Source organism: Leptonotus elevatus, chromosome 2, assembly GCF_054856555.1.
Source record: "Leptonotus elevatus isolate MCC_2025b chromosome 2, RoL_Lele_1.0, whole genome shotgun sequence".
Taxonomy (NCBI): Eukaryota; Metazoa; Chordata; class Actinopteri; order Syngnathiformes; family Syngnathidae; genus Leptonotus; species Leptonotus elevatus.
The window spans coordinates 44,598,581-44,617,012 of NC_141240.1; the positions used below are offsets into that span (position 1 = coordinate 44,598,581).

Sequence of the window (18,432 nt, forward strand, 5' to 3'; positions counted from 1 at the left end):
ACTTGAAATTAATGGAATGTTTGTTTCATTTATGAAACTGCATTTATCATTTTAAACTACTTTTTTTGTTGATAATAGAAAAAAAACATTTGCCATTGAAATGCTTAAATTTAAAAGGATTTAGAACAATTCAAACATGCTCTCAAAAATGATTAAATAATTAATTGGATAGCCAAGTAGTTGATTAATTGTTGCACCCAGTTGCTTGTTTGTCCAAATATGATTCACTTTTTTACATGGTTTAAAATGTCTTCTTTAATTAAAAAAAAAAGGGGGGGGGCACAATTACATTGACATTACAGAATTGAACGTCTTTGGCGAGATGTCTACACAGCAGTCACTTGCCTCTACTATGCTGCGTTGCACCAAATGGAGGAAGATGATCTCCTGGACCTGTCCAGCAGTGTTCACCTTTTCTGCTGCCATTATGTCTTCATTCCTCGCTTACAAGCCCAGCTTGATGTTTTTAAAGATGGCTGGGACAGTCATCCCATGAGCAGCGAGGGAAATCGTACCCCGAACCAACTGTGGCACATGGGACTGCACTATAATGTACAAGAGTCTAATGATGTTGTAAGTACTTTTAAAAAATTGGTAAGCAAAACTTACTTTAAACAGTAGACAATGAATTGTTTTTCATATCAACTACAGGATTTGAACATCCCCCTGATAAACTGGGAGAGTAGTGGCCTTGTGTCCAGCAACACCGACTCTTGTGTCTATGTGCCTGAAACTGACTGCCCTTTGACACCTCAAGAACTGGCTGGACTCCATGCTGCTGTGGATCCAGCAGGACCTTCTACACGCATGGGAGTAGACCATTATTTGGCTGCAGTGAACTACATGCACAGTATAAACTATGTGTAGGGTCTAGCCAAGCGCTTCTGGGCTGTTATTTGTTTAAAACTGCCTGCACTAAATTACATTTTATAATTTAGTGCTATATATTGTCTTTTCGTACAAATTGACAATGAACTGTAATAAGAACCTATCTAGCAAAACATCAGAACTACATTATTTAAAGTAATGAAATAAAGATTTTGATCTATACCAAACCAAAACCAGTATCAGTTGTGGCGATGCAGTTCTTTAAATGGTCACTGAATTCTGTGTAATGGCTGTAGTGGCCAGGTAACTTTAAGTTTTGGAAGCATGTAGAAGACGTGGGATGTTCCGCTCTCACCACCTCCACTTTCATATCTGGCATGGGTATCTCCCATCCCACCCAGAACTTCAGGAGTCTTTTAAGATTCTCTTGAGACCCTAAAAAAAAGGAGAAAAAAAGTGGAATTAAGCTGTGCATGCTATTAAGTAACAATAATCAATTAGATTACTGTTTTTATAATTTAATTTATGTATTTTTTTGAGAAAAAAACAGGTTCTGCAACATCTGGGAAAAAAAGTGATCCCTGCTAGAGGATGATCATTTAAGAAAATCAAATCACAGATGTATCTATAAATTAAAATTCTGCCTTGTAGCAATATGTGTATGCTTATGCTTAATACTCATAATACAACTTGTGTTCATAAACAAGAAAAAAATGGTTAAAAACACCTTGATTTTCAACCACATTTGAAAATCTGCATTTTTGCATTACAAAATGTGCACAAATATCAACATGTAATTTACCTGTCCTCACAAACTGACGCAAGTACCCCATTATTCTACATCTACAGTCAACGGAGTAACCATCTTCATCGTCCAACCCAGATTCCTCAGGCCATTTGATTAGGTCCAAAACAACCTAGGACAGCAAATGAGACAATCATTATGGCACCATAGTTGGCATTGAACCAATTCATTCTATTTTACAATTTTCTCTCTAATTTATACATATGGTCAATCCACACATGGGTGTTAATTGTGTGAAGGCTGATGTTGTGGTCTCAACAGCCTAACAATGAAATGTGTATCCTGCTGAGGAGAACATGTGATTGTTGATTTCTCATCAGACTTTGTTCAAGGTTGGAATTGTTCACTGAAAATGATTCCAAATCAAAATTTCCTTGGAACAAGGAAAAAACATTAAAAATGTTTGCATAACTGAACATATGATGACGAATATTCAATAATATAACCCTAACCCTAAGCAAACACTCTCCCTCTCATTTGGATATGGGCTTAAAGGTTGTATCTAACTGTGCGTCAAAGGTTTGCATGCAAGGGACTGTGCATGTAGCGAGTTTTTCTTTGTTGTCAGTTTTTAATTATTATTTATTCTAAGGTTGCAAAGATGTTCTCAAGACACTTGCAAAGTATATTTACGGCACCAAACATTCTATGTAAATCGCAAAGGAATAATGAACATGTTGAAATTTCTTTGCGAGTGTCTGCCACACAGCGGCCGAAATGAGTTTCTTCCGTTGGGTGTCCGGGCTTTCCCTTAAGAGATTTGGTGAGAAGCTCAGTCATCCGGGAGGGACTCAGGGTCGAGCCGCTGTTCCTCCGCGTGGAAAGGAGCCAGTTAAGGGGGCTCGGGTATCTGGTTCGGAAGCCTCCTGGACGCCTTCCTGGAGAGGTGTTCCGGGCATGTCCCACCGGCGGCAGACCCCGGGGACGACCCAGGACATGCTGGAGAGACTATGTCTCTGGGCTGGCCTGGGAACGCCTTGGGATCCAGCCGGAGGAACTGGTTCAAGTGGCTGAGGAGGTCTGGGCTTCCCTCCTAAAGCTGCTGCCCCCGTGAATCCGACTCCGGATTAGCGGTAATAAATGGATGGATGGGTGGTGGGTCTGGCAAACATCTTTGCAACCTTGAACTAACCCTAATGAAAAAATAAATATTTTTTTGTTTTGCCAGACTGTCACATCAAATCAAAATTGATATAGCTCCTTTCATACATTACATTGCAACTCAAAAGCGTTGAGTGAGTAAAACATCCATAGTACAGCACAAAGAAAACCCTAACCTTCCCCCCAACATGCCCATGAGCAGGCTCACTCAAACTCGCACAACCTTTAAAAAAAAGTGTAATTAAGTTATCTGGTCAATCTTGACCTAATGAATTCCGTTTGCATTCCCATAAATTCCAGTTAATTCCCATGCAAAAAAAAATATTTTGAAAATTACAGACATTTTAGAATCCTAGACATGCTTCATTGAATACCTCCACACTGCACTCAGACTTTGTTTCTGTTGGAAAAACTGATGCCACTGCATCGGGTCGAGACTCCAATAACAGCATAATGAGGGTTTCTTTTAGTCCTTGCTTCAGCTGTTTGAGTTGGCGGGAGTTTCGGCCGAGCACCTTAAAGTATCACAGGGGTGAGTGAGGTATGGATGAAGGGACTCCAAGTAAATATATACATGCAGTAAATTAAATTCAATTATTACTCTGTGCACATTCAAACACTGGTCTGTATATATTGCTGTACAGCCGATCGCCCATACACACCGTGCAAGCCATTGAAGCCACAGGGCGACCATCTTACCTCTCCCATCCTGAGAGAAGACTACTATATATACTATAGGTATACATACAGATTAGACATATACAGCTCCTAGGCTCTTAGTGTCGGGCCGGGAGGCAGGTGTGGCAAGGTGGTCACAATTTTTTTAACAAGTGGACACTGGACAGTATGTGCTGCTTTGACGACCCCTTTTTTCTTTTATCGCTCAGTTCTTTAGACCCCAATATTAGATTTGGCAGAGGCATCTTTTGTTGAGTTAGTTATAATTCATTTATTAAAAAATGTACAATTTTCCTCCTACAACCCTCATTAAGCATATAATGTATACATGTATTTAAGGCAAGTTGTAAAATGTCTGAAGTCCTCTTGTTTATGTTTAATAAATTTATAAACATCGTAAATCAAATGTTCTCCAATTTCAATACGGTAAATATATTCGAGGATCGTGTGTGACATAATGTTCATTGTGACATATTGTGATGGCTGCGAGATATCAGGAGGGTATAATTTGATGCTCAAAGCCTGGTTTCCAGTTGATGCTGACAGGGTTTGTGAGGCTCACTTTATTACCGGTAATTACTTGAGCCTATAGATTTGTTATTTGGAGAGGATTTAAAAAACGAAGAAATCGAGTTTGTGCAGTAGCTATAAAAAAACACTAAGTCATATTTCTTTTTCAGTCTTATTCAGGTGTTCCAAAGCATGATCAACAGCCACCCTGACTTGTTCCTCGCCTTGAAATGGGCGATATTGTTTGACGTCTCATCTATACAGCGCGACTGAGCCCGCTATCATTTTCTGTCACACAACCAACCGCGCATGCGCAAACATTTTTCATCAAAGATCCTCCCTATAGGATTGTGTTAGAGTAGACAATATTAAGTATTGTACTCTTTGCGTGTTCAATTAACTGAATGGTGAGATCCTGGTGAAGAAGTCCCCTTGCAAAGGTGAATATTTTTCAGAAGCTTCTGATCACACAATTGAAGTCACCCAAGCAGTGCTCTGTTCAAATGTGTCTTCTCTCCAGCCCACATCATTATTTATTCAAAAGAGGGTTCATAGAAAAGTCAGCCCACAACACACCTGGTTACAACTGAATGAATACAAGAGAATCCGTTCCGTTCCGTTCCGTTCCGTTCCGTCTTCAATTCCGCTTATCCGGGGTCGGGTCGCGGGGGCAGCAGCTTTAGCAGGGAAGCCCAGACTTCCCTCTCCTCAGCCACTTCAGCCAGCTCCTCCGATGGGATCCCAAGGCGTTCCCAAGCCAGCCGTGAGACGTAGTCTCTCCAGCGTGTCCTGGGTCGTCCCCGGGGCCTCCTGCCGGTAGGACATGCCCGGAACACCTCCCCAGGGAGGCGCCCAGGAGGCATCCGAACCAGATGCCCCAGCCACCTCAACTGGTTCCTCTCAACGTGGAGGAGTAGCGGCTCGACGCTGAGTCCCTCCCGAATGACCGAGCTTCTCACCCTATCTCTAAGGGAGAGCCCGGACACCCTGCGGAGAAAACTCATTTCGGCCGCTTGTATCCGGGATCTCGTTCTTTCGGTCACGACCCACAGCTCGTGACCATAGGTGAGGACAGGAACGTAGATCGACCGGTAAATCGAGAGCTTTGCCTTTCGGCTCAGCTCCTTCTTCACCACAACGGACCGATACAGCGTCCGCATCACTGCAGACGCTGCACCGATCCGTCTGTCGATCTCCCACTCTAACCTACCCTCACTCGTGAACAAGACCCCAAGATACTTGAACTCCTCCACTTGGGGCAGGACCTCATCCCCGACCCGCAGAGAGCACTCCACCCTTTTCCGACTGAGGACCATGGTCTCGGATTTGGAGGTGCTGATCCTCATCCCAACCGCTTCACACTCGGCTGCAAACCGCTCCAGTGAGAGCTGGAGATCACGGCTTGAAGAAGCCAGCAGCACCACATCATCTGCAAAAAGCAGAGATGCGATGTTGAGGCCACCAAACCGGACCCCCTCGACACTCCGGCTGCGCCTAGAAATTCTGTCCATAAAAATTACGAACAGAATCGGTGACAAAGGGCAACCTTGACGGAGTCCGACCCTCACAGGAAACGAATTCGACTTACTGCCGGCAATGCGGACCAAACTCTGACATCGGTCGTACAGGGACCGAATAGCCCGTATCAGGGGGCCCGGTACCCCATACTCCCGAAGCACCCCCCACAGGACTCCCCGAGGGACACGGTCAAACGCCTTCTCCAAGTCCACAAAACACATAAGGACTGGTTGGGCGAACTCCCACGCACCCTCAAGGATCCTGCCGAGGGTGTAGAGCTGGTCCACTGTTCCATGGTCCATTCGGACTCAACGTCCCCCGCCTCCCCCGGGACAACGGAGAAGCTCTGCCGGAGGTGGGCGTTGAAACTCTTTCTGACAGGGGATTCTGCCAGACGTTCCCAGCAGACCCTCACAATACGTTTGGGCCTGCCTGGTCGGACCAGCATCTTACCCCGCCATCGGAGCCAACACACCACCAGGTGGTGATCAGTTGACAGCTCCGCCCCTCTCTTAACCCGAGTGTCCAACACATACGGCCGCAAATCCGATGACACGACTACAAAGTCGATCATCGAACTGCGGCCTAGGGTGTCCTGGTGCCAAGTGCACATGTGGACACCCTTGTGCTTGAACATGGTGTTCGTTATGGTCAGTCCGTGACGAGCACAGAAGTCCAACAACAAAACACCGCTCGGGTTTCGATCGGGGGGGCCGTTCCTCCCAATCACGCCCCTCCAGGTCTCACTGTCATTACCCACGTGAGCGTTGAAGTCCCCCAGCAGAACGAGGGAGTCCCCGGGGGGAGCGCTCTCCAGCACACCCTCCAAGGACTCCAGAAAGGGTGGGTACTCTGAGCTGTTGTTCGGTGCATAAGCACAAACAACAGTCAGGACCCGTCCCCCCACCCGTAGGCGGAGGGAGGCTACCCTCTCGTTCACCGGGGTAAACCCCAACGCACAGGCGCCCAGCCGGGGGGCAATGAGTATGCCCACACCTGCTCTGCGCCTCTCACCGTGGGCAACTCCAGAGTGGAAGAGGGTCCAGCCCCTCTCGAGAGGATTGGTACCAGAACCCAAGCCGTGTGTGGAGGTGAGTCCGACTATATCTAGTCGGAACTTCTCAGCCTCGCACATCAGCTTGGGCTCCTTCCCTGTCAGAGAGGTGACATTCCATGTCCCCAGAACTAGCTTCAGTAGCCGAGGGTCGGACCGCCAAGGCCCCCGCCTTTGGCTGCCACCCAGCTCACTGCGCACCCGACCCCTTTGGCCCCTTCCACCGGTGGTGAGCCCATGGGAGGGGGGACCCACGTTGCCTTTTCGGGCTGTGCCCGGCCGGGCCCCATGGGTGTAGGCCCGGCCACCAGACGCTCGTCTTCGAGCCCCACCTCCAGGCCTAGCTCCAGAGGGGGGCCCCGGTGACCCGCGTCCGGGCAAGGGAAACGAAAATCCAAAGTTTGTATGCATCATTGGGGTCCTTCGAGCCATGCTTTGTCTGGTCCCTCACCTAGGACCTGTTTGCCATGGGTGGCCCTACCAGGGGCATGAAGCCCCGGACAACATAGCTCCCAGGTTCATTGGGACACGCAAACCCCTCCACCACGATAAGGTGATGACTCACGGAGGAGAGAATCCGTTCCCATGGGTATAAATCAGATTAGAAAAAATACAATAACAATAAGCCTGACTCCCTTCCGACACAGCAGAATCCGGCCCTCCCATTTAGAGATAGCGAATGAATAGACAGACCCGTTGCTCTTTCTCATGAAAGTAACACAGATAAGAATATATTTCTATTCATTCAGCCATACTGAGTTAACATAATTATACCTACATCTACACAGCTATAACTAATTACAAAATGGTTAAAATATAAAGTAAAACAGTAAAAATGTATACAAAGTTAACAATTGTATGCCGAGAAACATTTATTGAGAGTAATAATATGGAATTGGCCTATCGGCTATCCAGTTACATATACAGAGGTAATGTGTAAAATGTACATTTATCAAAGCATGATATACTGTTAGATAGGAGACACTTAAGTAGGACAACTTTTGATGGATATAACGCTAGTCAGCCACACTTACTGCATGCTGAAGTAGATTGTGAAGGAGCCAGGTGCTGTTACTAGCCGTTAATATAGGCATGTCCCATGCCAATGCCAGGTCATTAACAGCCGTTGTCTGACACTCATTGAGTCCTCTTTTTTCACTTGTTTCTTCCTTTCCAGCAGATTCTTGATTCTCAAACAGCTTTAAAAAGAAAATACCGCACATTTATTTCCAATAAATTACATTTAAAAAGTAAAAGTATAGTCCATATTTTTTCATTGAATGACAATGTTTTCCAATGGATAACCTTGCACTTTACCGTACTTACCGGGCGTATGGTCTCCCCGATGTCCATGTCTGCCACATCTTCTAACATGATTGTCGCTGTCTGTGGTGATTTACCAAGCAACACATGAATTACTGCTGGGCTAATACCTAACAGACAAGGGCCCCCATGAAGGAAAGAATGCCCAATCATTCTTCCTGCCATGACAAACAGGTCATTCTGTGCAAATACTTGGGAAGTGGCAGGAATTAAATGATCTGGTTGGCCTTCAAACAGCACAGTGCCGCATGCGGTTCCTATAAAAAATTAAAAAAAATGTTAATGGGGTTTGCCATTTTATGTTCAATACGGTTATAATAACCACATGATTGCAATTTCCTGCCTATGATTGTGTATTAATCTTTAGATTGACAGATTTGTCATGTGTTATGGCTATGCTGTCTGTTGTTAGTTATTCATAGTATAGCTGAATGATAACTTGTATTTGCTGAATGATTAATTTACAATAATTTGCAATATAATCACTGACCATAACTAAAGCTGTCTGCCAGGATGGTGCACGTAATTCCTTCATAAGATCATGAGTCAATTATCTAACATTTATGTTCTATTTTGCCTTGCAACTTAAACAAACAACCTTTAGTGGAGTTGGGCCAGTGTCTTTAGGATTCTTTAAGACCTACCGCAATCAAGTTTGAAACCATGTTGTAACTTGTGCATTATCATACTGAAGAAGTGTCTGTTAACCCCTTCTCCAATAGCCACATCTCCTAAAAACACAAGCAATCACATCCATCTTTCAGGTCATGGGTTTTCTGGCCTTCAAATTTGTATTTTTCATGTTTTCATATGTTCATGTGGGATTGCTGTTGTTACAGCATTGTACTCCCACAATAAAAATATTCATGCAACATGCAACATGGACCACTTTCGTGTCATTACATATTTTGAATGACTGCCGTAGCCACAGTACAGTGATGCGAAGATAACTGTCCTTCTGGCAGCACTTGTACGACGCCTTCAGCCACATCTCCATGCAAATGCATCAGTTTCCAGGGAGATAGGCTACTCAAGCTAGCTGTCTTAGCGGTTGTTCATAGAAAGCTTTAAGTGTGAACTTAAAAAAGAAAAGAAAAAAAAATAAGTTTAACAAGTACATTACTACATTATTGTAATTTTGGTGCTCATGCGCACTAACATGCTACTTATCTGCACCCCTACAAATATATAAAAAGCAAAACATGTTACGAATACAATACTCAAAAACAACATGTGTGAATTGAGGTTTGTTTACAGCACCTTTTAGTTTAGCTTGAAATGGTTTGGCCCAATCTATATTGGGAGTCTTGTAAAAAGTGAGGATTCTGGCTTCCTGGTCCATTATGTCTTCTCCAATGTCTATTATTATTTTTAGGTATGGCTTATCTTCATTGGTTTGCAGACACTGCCTTCTGTACTGGTCAGCTGCTAATTCCGGATCCACTACGTTTTGCCATGCTGTAGTAACACACAAAAAATAGAAGAAAACAACTGTTTATTATAATTGAAGTTGTAATTTAAAAAGTAATGAATTGCACAACATTCACTACTCTACAAATTGTGCCTATAACCAATTTGTAGAATAAACAAAGACATATGCAAGTCTATGACAAACTCAATAATTGTAATTCGATTTTTGGTGAGATGGAAAAAAAATTACAGCACTGTAATGAATATTGGCATTTTAACATCTTTCAATGTGATTGTTTTTCTTAACTTTCACCAAACATGTCATTATTTATTCATAAATTTTTTTAGACAAATACTAACGCATCTCATCCATTTCATCAGGTCTGGACTGTAAAAGGGTATTGTCTGTTGAGAGGGTCGCTGTTGATGTCGTTATATCAGGTGATGAGCAGATAACTGATGCACCAGTGCTGCTTTGAGTCATGTGGTCACTCGGCATATATGATTGTGCAGAAGTGGAGCTACCACATGGAAATCTTGAAAAAGATTGAATGAACACACGTTTTAGCACACATATTAAGAAAAAAAACAAACATTTTATACAGTTTGATTATCACACTTGCATCATCCAAAAAAGAAAACTCATACACAGTGGTCATGTGTCAAATTATGTACAATTTTATATCTTGAAAATGTACCTGACGATTTACATGAAGAAATTTACGCTTTATTTATATATTTTTTATTTTTTTCTTAAAGAGCTCAGTATTGTTCATTCGGAAATGTCATCATCATTGCTCTTTATTTATTTTTATTTATTTTTATTTTTTTATTTTGTTTGTGTGTGTGTGTGGGTGAGTATGTGTATGTGCGTGCGTGCGTGTATTTGTTAGCTCACCAAAAAAACCTATTAGAAAAAATCTCATACCGTTCACCTAAACCGAACACCGCCGTCAGGAGACCCGAGGGGACCAAAGAAAACCAAGGAAGGTGAAATCCAGCACCGACCAGGCACCACCCACCAGAACTCCTCCCCAACCCAAGAAACATCCAGACCCCAACAAATCCAAAAAACATAAAATCAGGGAGGCCTCAAGAGACCGAAGGAGAGACCGAGAAAAGGAAGGAAGGACAGACGAAGCCGAGTGAGATCCACAGACACCAGCCTCCACCGATTCAATGACCTGAGGAGGAAACAGATTGTGTCTGAGTTTCGGTAGATGCTGGTGTGGTGGATCTGGCATGCTTGAAAATCTCCACCAAAGAGGGGAGCCGTTGACCCCTGCCGGAACAGAGCAAGCGCAACACCTCAGGGCCCCCCAGGCCGCGGCAGCGCCAAAGGACGACCCCCGGGCCCCGCCAGGACCACCGGCCGAAGAGCAATCCCAGGAGCAGGAGCACCCCCCGCCCCAACACGGCCCGCGCCCCCGACCCAACGCAGCAGAACGGGGCACTGCAGGCCCGCCAGGCACCCCACCGGCCCCCAACCCCCGCACCCCCCACGAACCCCCGCCCCCCCATCCACCCCGCCACCCACCCCAACCCAGCCCCAGCCGCCCCCAGGTCCCCAATCCCCCAGACACCCCACCACCCCCACACCCCGCAACCCCCACCACCGCCCCCCCCCAACAAAGCCCCCCCCCCCCCCCGACCCCACCCCGACCAACCGGCAGCCCCCCAACCCCCGACCCCCAGCCCCCGGGGACCACCCGCACCCAGGCACCGGCGCCGAAGAGGGGCCGGACAGCGGAGCGGAGAGGGCAGCCGCGCCCACCCCACCCCCCGCCGTGTGGAGGGACGGAACACCGGGGGCAGAAGGAGGAGATGGGGGCACCGGAGGGCGGCCGACACCCCCGAACCCCAGGCCCAGCGGGGGAAGGCCCCGGTCGTCACCCCAGCGTTCTTTGTGAAAGTTAACCCCTGTTACTGAGTCCGCCAGCTCGCCGACTGGCGAACTCTACCCCTAAGGGGAAATTTACGCTTTACATTTCAAGCACCATTATAAGTAATAAATTAATTGTAGTATTTTGTGCATATTCTCATGCAGTTTTGATATCTCTAAATTTACGTCTGTCATACCTGTCACCACATGAACTTGCATGGTGTGCAACAATTTCCGCAGGAAATATATTTCCACAAATTGGACAGGAGTCCTAAAAGTACCAAGCATATAGAGACATGGTTTCATAAAGTAGAAGTAACATAACTGTTGAATACAATATAGAACAAAGTATAGCAGATCATGACATTTGAATAAACACACTACTGTTACACAAATACACGGATTGCTTACCTCACTAATTACTTCTAAATCATGTTCTGCTGTCGGGACCGTTTCGTCTTCACAATCATCCTTCGTCTATGGAAAATATGGAATCAAATGAATAGAATTTTCATAAGACAAACTTGACAGTTCCACCGAAAAAGCCAAATGTTCATAGACAGGTGCCTGTGACAGGAGTTTAAAAAAGAAGTAATTTGACAAAAAAATTGCTATGCTTAAAATGACTTTTATCTGTTAACCCTGTGATTTTTAACAAGTGTGCGGTGAGAAATCGTCAGGTTTTCTAGTGGAAAATAATCAAATGTCAATTACTAGTTAATAAAAAAAAAAGTATATTTTTTTATTGATTTATAGCAACCAGCACGTATAGTAGCAGATATGGGCAACATGCCACGGACTTCCAACTTCTGTAACGCTGCTCAATTTGAACGTTGCCGTTGATAGGTGTGAGTGTGTAGGCCAGGGTGTCTCAGTTCTCCAAAGCACTTCGGAGAACTGAAACACCCTACACACGAAAACAGCATAGGTGTCTGACTTACTCAATGCTGACTGAAAAAGAAGTGGGTATACTCAGTATACCCGCGTATACCCTGGACTTCACCACTGGGTGTTATCAAGGGCTTAAAGTTTTTAAAAAAATCCTGAGCCTGAACTTTTCCAGGGAGCGGTGGTGCAGTGTCCAACATGCCGATTCGTTGTTCGACCGGCATCAAGCCATTACTATTTGATTTGTCGCCGTGGATGGAATGGGCATTTGGGAAACTCATTAAATTCCCAATTGGCCAGTCCTCCCCAAGCGTCAGGTCATCTCTTTCATTATCCATTTATATTATGTATGGTACAGTATAGCATCCCCTCTAGTGCTGCAGCTATCAAATATTTAGGTATACAAACATCATATGGAAAATTCTATTGAATAATCAGGTATTTGGATTAAATATAAATATTTTCGCACGGTGAAAGAACAATTATGAATAAAGAAGACAATAAAAATATATTCCCACTTACTAATGATCGACCAACTTTCATTTCTAGATAATCAACTTTTTTGTTTTACTTAAATTTAAATTGTGCTTAACAGCACATTATTTTCCTCTCTAGAAAGTTTGGGAGATTTTACAAAAATCTCTCCCCATGGATTGAACTTCCGTTAAATATTAGGACACTTTCATCTCTACCCACTCTTAAAACACACTTACTTACCTACTTTTTTTTCATTTAATTGACTTATTCATTTACCCGCTTAAGATAATTATTGATTTTTTTGGTGATATTTTTGTTTTACCTCTTTACACACTTTTATATCCGCTGTCGCACACACTTGTTTTTCCCACGGACTCTTAGAAACAACCCCCAAACACTTCCACCTTGCCAGCGCTTCTGCAGAGCGTGAGAGCGTGCAAACGCCTGACGTCACGCTCAAGGAGAAACCTTACGTTTCCGTCCCGAAACCGTCATCATTATTTGACAAAACAGGAAAAATAGGGGCAACAGCCATTGTGCCACAGTAGTGCCTCCTGTCCTTTAACATTTTTCTTAAGCATGTGTGGGTGATAAATATGGTTGTTTTAACACTCCAAAATTTGACATGCGCCTTTAAGTTACGTGAACTTCCTGCCACGCATATTCAGCCAACATTCAGCCAGTCACGAATGTACGTATGGATGTAGGCCGTGTGCCTCACAATGAACTGAAATAATAAGTAGAGCCATTATCATTGGCCAGTAAAGGAGTAGTCAAATACAACAAAAATCAAACCAAGTGCAGAGTAGACTGAGCTTTGCACTATATTAGAGCTGGGTACGAAAAGATAGCCCTTAGACTACAAAGATAAAGGGAAAAAATGCTACCACAGCTGAGCAAATGTAATAATTTGATTTTATCTATTAGGGAAACATTTGTAAAGACAACTTACATGAGCTCTACAGGACTCAATGTGGACCTGGATCAAGGGCAATGGAACCATCTGGCCACAGGTCATGCATCCATTTTTGGGCATTTTGTTGAACTCAGCAGCATCATACGGCAGTGGGGTAGTATCTATTTCTTCTTGAAGAGGGACAATGTACAGCACATTTTTCCCATTGTTCGAAGCAGTTTTGAGAGATTTGGCAGTGTATCTTTGTGAACCTTGAGCCACAGGATTTAATCTTCTTTGTCCACCGCCTCCTTAAAAAGTAAGAAAAACAAACAAAGAAACTGTCATGTCTGGGAAGATCTGGTTTTGGTTGAGGGTCCCGATTGGTCCTGAGTGGGTTCCAGCCTTTCCGCGGGTTGACCAATCCGGGCCCTCGGCCACTTGTGCCTGGCCCCAGGTGTGGCGAGTTACCCAATTAGTGTGGGTGTATTTAGTTCCCGGGTGGTGATCAGTCGGCGTGCGATCATTGCCGCTTGTCACGGTCACCACCGGAGTTCTGGCTGTCAGTTTGATTTTGTAACTTTTCAGTTTGTTGTTTAGTTAGCATTAACCAGTACCCTGGTTAGTGTTTTCTGAAAAATAAAGCACGCCAGTCTCGCTCCTGCTGTGGTTCTCCTGCCTCCCTGCATTTTGGGTCCTCCACTTCACACGCCGACAGACACCACACCGCCCCGTGACCACACCGTAACAGAAACTATACAAATTTGAAGGACTTTCATCAACAAACAAAATATACCACCATAACCTTTTCAGATATTCACAAAAAATATATATATTTGTGATATGCCGCAAACTATCGGTAGTTTGCAATTCCACTGATCACAAACAGTTGTGGCGATTACTTGACTACTTAGATCATGTTCAGAATAATAACGCATCACCAACTTGCTGCAGTTAAATAACCATCATTACTTTACAGCTTCAATTCGTTGGTGTATGCACATAATTATAATAAAGACAATTACTATGATGGTTAAATTTGCAGCTTGTAACAGCATTCCAGACATTAATAAATAAAATGTTACACTCACAATTAATTCAACTACGCAAAGTTGCAATAATACTAGGAAACCATTCTGTGGCATTAGTAGGCATAATTTAGAAGTATTAAATTGATCAACAAAATTAAAAAAAGAGGTATGTACCTGAAAGGGGGGGATTTTCAAAGATTATGAGTTTCTGCTGAGGCCTTGTGACAAATATGTCATGTTTTGTAACTTTCAGTGTTTTCATTGACAATTGTGATGCTACGTCAAAATGGCAGTCATATACTGCATATGGTTTGGAGTCAGATTTATCCCACTGGGAGTGACCCAGTTCTGGCCTAAAAGCGTTAGAGGCAAATGTAAACAGCAAAGATTGCTGATTACAGTAATTTATTTGTTCTGGTTAATACAGTCATTCCAAAACACATTGTGTCACGTGAACATATTATATCATGTATTTACTGTGCATTTTCCTTGAACGCTTTGAGGTCGGAACTGACAATCTAAGTGGGATAAATCCGATTTTCCACTTTCCTCAAGTGCAGAAATTATCGTTGGTGAAATGAAGCTTTCCACTCGTTGAAAAGTATTAGACTTTGGATCGTCGTAATTTGATTTGTGAGGATTGTTTTGTTTTGAGAACGTGAAAAACTATAATTTTAACAATATGCCTGCTTTGTATGCTTGTCACGTTGTTGTCACGGTGTTACATTGTGGAAATATAAGAGATGCCAGAACTTCGGAATTGTCAATTTGAGTTCGTAAACGGAGAAAGTTGTGAGCAAGCATGTGTGTTCCTGTTTTGATGTTAACTACGGGCGTACAGTAGCTTTGTTTTAGCTGTTAAAAAACACGAGTTAACTGACTAATGTTTACATTACACGTGGCAGTGTGTTAGCGCACCAAACAGGACATCGTGTACCATTACATCAAACACACATGACAACCTGTGTGTGCTCAGGCTATCTTACTGACACGAATGTACCAATGGATTCAGGCATCATCCGCAACGTGCTTTTCTTTTTATATATCACATTTGATAATGCAATTAATTGTCCATGTAGTCATGATTAACCAACTTATCTTAATGTGCAACAACTGGCAGCGTTGAACCTGAACAAGTTAAACGAACAAAAGCCCATTAATGCATGTATATTGCTGCCCGATGCACACTTAAGTCAGTGTGGTTAATTTTGGCATCTGAGAATGGCAGTTCATTTTCATTATACACTGCCAGGTTTCACTAGACATCAATGAGAAAAGCTGTAAACAAGGCTTCAGATGAAGGGGACCAAATGCCTTATTTGGCAACCACGGCCTCGAAGTGTCACACTGTCGGATAATTTAGAGCTTGGTATAAAAAACAAAATTAAATCAAAGAAAATTGAAGTATGTATTGTTAGAGTTTACAATATTTGTATTCTACTCTTTGTGTGTTCAATTAACTGAATGGTGAGATTCTGGTGAAGAAGTCCCTTTGCAAAGGTATTATAATTATCAGAAGCTTCTGATCACACAAATGAAGTCACCCAAGCAGTGTTCTGTTCAAAAGTGTGTGTCCCTCCTTCTCCTGCACATCATTATTTATTGAAAAGTGGGTGAATACGAAAAGTCTCCTCTCCCCTCCCATTCACAAAAAGGCAGAAGTTCCCAGGAATACAAATCAGATTAGACCTAAACAATAATAAGTCAGCCTGTCCTTGGACTCGACCGACTGAGACTGGTACAAACTCTACTCCCTCTTTCCCAGGCAAGAGAGACAGATAAGAATACAATAGACAATACTATTCATTGAGCTACACAGCTATAACTAAATCCAAAACGGCTAAAATATAAATTGAAACTGAAAAACAATGTTAATAATTCAACAGTATCCAATGAAGAACCATACCTGTAACTTTTTTAAGAAACCAGCCACCTTGTAAATCTCGCATCCTGGGATATTCTTCTTGGAGCAGTCTGCTTATCTGAAAGTAGTAAGCAAGTGCTGCTGACATAGTTAATTGTTATATGTATAAATTTTCATAAAACTTTGTTAGCTGCAAATGAAAATTAACAGTTTTGCGATATGGTGGAAAATTCAAATGACGGTATCGGGAGGGTAACCAAACAGACCGACCGACATCTTAAGATTATAATTCGTTGTCCGTTTGACAGAGGGAGTCAATGCGCACAAGGATCAGAATTAATTTATTTATTTGCAGTAATTGCGGAGCAGTTTTGCGTATCATGACTTCATTTGAGGAGCAAATTTATTTTTTCCTCTCCTTTTTTTTTTCTTTCTTTAAGGAGCGAATTTAGAATTTTGTGGAGCAATTTCTTTTTTCTTTTTGTACCCGGTTAATTCCAGGGACGCTTAGCCTGGCCGAGGGTCAAGAAAAGCCTGGCGGCTCACCGCTCTATTAAAACGCTGGGGAAAACACTGGTTTCCATTTAGTCTTTTCACGATACCGAAATTTTGACTTTGATACTAAAACCTGCATAAAATACCTCAATGCCGGTACTGAAACGCTAGACAAAACTCTAAAACATCAGCAAAAGCAGCAAAATTAAAACTGGCTAAAGAACTTCAAATTATTTTTACTTATTATTAATTTGAAATATTGGGACGTATACATGTTAAATTTATGTACATACGGTATATATTTATGTTTATACTGTATGTGCTTTCACATTGCATTCTGTATTCTTGAAGTGCTGTATTTGACTGCATTTGATGTCATCCGTTTTAAAAATTGGCAATAGTGGCACTCCAATAACTCAATGTAACGTTGCTTGATTGTTCGTGCATGTCTCGGCTCTTCTCCATTTCGCTCCTAATTAGTCGAATGCATCATCAAATACTACAAATTGGGAACAAAATAATTCAAACTCCACTTATTTTTAAGGGAAGTGTCAAAAATGCGTCACAACCTGTGTCTGTTGCTCTGTCAGTCGTCTGAGCTTTTACTATGCATAAGTGTGATATCCTACTGTGTGCCTGTTCATTGAACGCACTGTGCCTAAGTCCACTGCAGGAATGATTGCTGCTTTTTCTTCTGCTTCTTCACGAAAAACATTTGCTCTTGTCACAAAACCTTTCTAAAACTGAAAATTGAAAACCACACGTGTTCTTCGTGTGCTGATTGAAAACATGCGTAGGCAATGCCAATGCTGTTGGATAGCTTACGTGGACGTCCAGCGAGCACTACACTTAATAAGCTTAATTAGCGCTTCATGCTTCTCCACGAGGAGTGCACGTCCAGCAAGCGCTTCAGTGCGTGAAGCTATCTTCCTGCGCCCTCTCGCACACACGCTAAAAGAGGCGTGTCGCTTACTTAAGGCGTTTTCCACATATCGGTAGATAGAAAACAAGAGTTGGCGGGCTGTCTCGTTTTTTTTTTTTTAAGTACCGGTACTAAGAAAAAAATTATACCGAGCCGTTTTTGACACCAAAACATAAAAGGTATGGTACTGGCACCGGTATCCCGTGCAACACTATTTTCATTACACTTTTGCGAAATACTTGTATTTAGACATGTCTCAAAAACCATGGGAAAGCAAATTTTTTGGGCCGATATTTGCATTTTTTTTAAATTACAGTGTTTCCATTAACAGTTTGCTTTTGCACAACTTGCATTTTGCGCAAATCTGAGGGTAATGGAAACACACATATACAGAAGGAAACAAAACATTAAAAAACAATACAATGGCAAGACTCAAGTGTAGAATTGTCTTTTAGGCTTACCTCTGCGTGATCGGCATTGTCACCCATATTTATGGTCCTCCTCCCAAGACCCGCTTCCAAGAGAAAAGTTTCCTCTTTTGGCGTTTTTTCCAGGTTTGTTGATAGCAGACAGAACTGCAGTTCTATCAACTTACACACAGAAACATTAGGAGGATTTGCCAAACTTCTTTTGCGCTTCTGACCTCGAGAAGCAAACACTGGGAAACATCTATGAAGCACAAAAAGTTTTTAATTAGTGAACATTAAATTGTCAAGGATCTAATATCTGTCAGTGACTCAAAGACAAATAT

At 42.8% G+C, this 18,432-nt stretch overlaps 1 protein-coding gene and 1 long non-coding RNA gene across 2 annotated transcripts; both read right to left on the reverse strand.

Annotated features, from left to right (window-relative positions):
* Nucleotides 1–280: 280 nt before the first annotated feature.
* On the reverse strand, nt 281–8,596 carry LOC147180177 (G2/M phase-specific E3 ubiquitin-protein ligase-like). Its single transcript, XM_086069392.1, has 5 exons — nt 7,821–8,596; nt 7,529–7,693; nt 3,109–3,249; nt 1,631–1,745; nt 281–1,263 (listed from the first exon to the last, which is right to left on the reverse strand). The coding sequence occupies exons 1-5, from the start codon at nt 7,980–7,982 to the stop codon at nt 1,046–1,048; spliced, it is 801 nt and encodes a 266-aa protein (XP_085925518.1). The 5' UTR covers nt 7,983–8,596; the 3' UTR covers nt 281–1,045.
* Nucleotides 8,597–9,167: 571 nt separating this feature from the next.
* On the reverse strand, nt 9,168–11,382 carry LOC147180178 (uncharacterized). The gene is made up of 3 exons (XR_015094155.1): nt 11,307–11,382; nt 9,588–9,763; nt 9,168–9,275 (listed from the first exon to the last, which is right to left on the reverse strand). It is a non-coding gene; the product is annotated as an uncharacterized LOC147180178 (long non-coding RNA).
* Between the last annotated feature and the right edge of the window lie 7,050 nt (nt 11,383–18,432).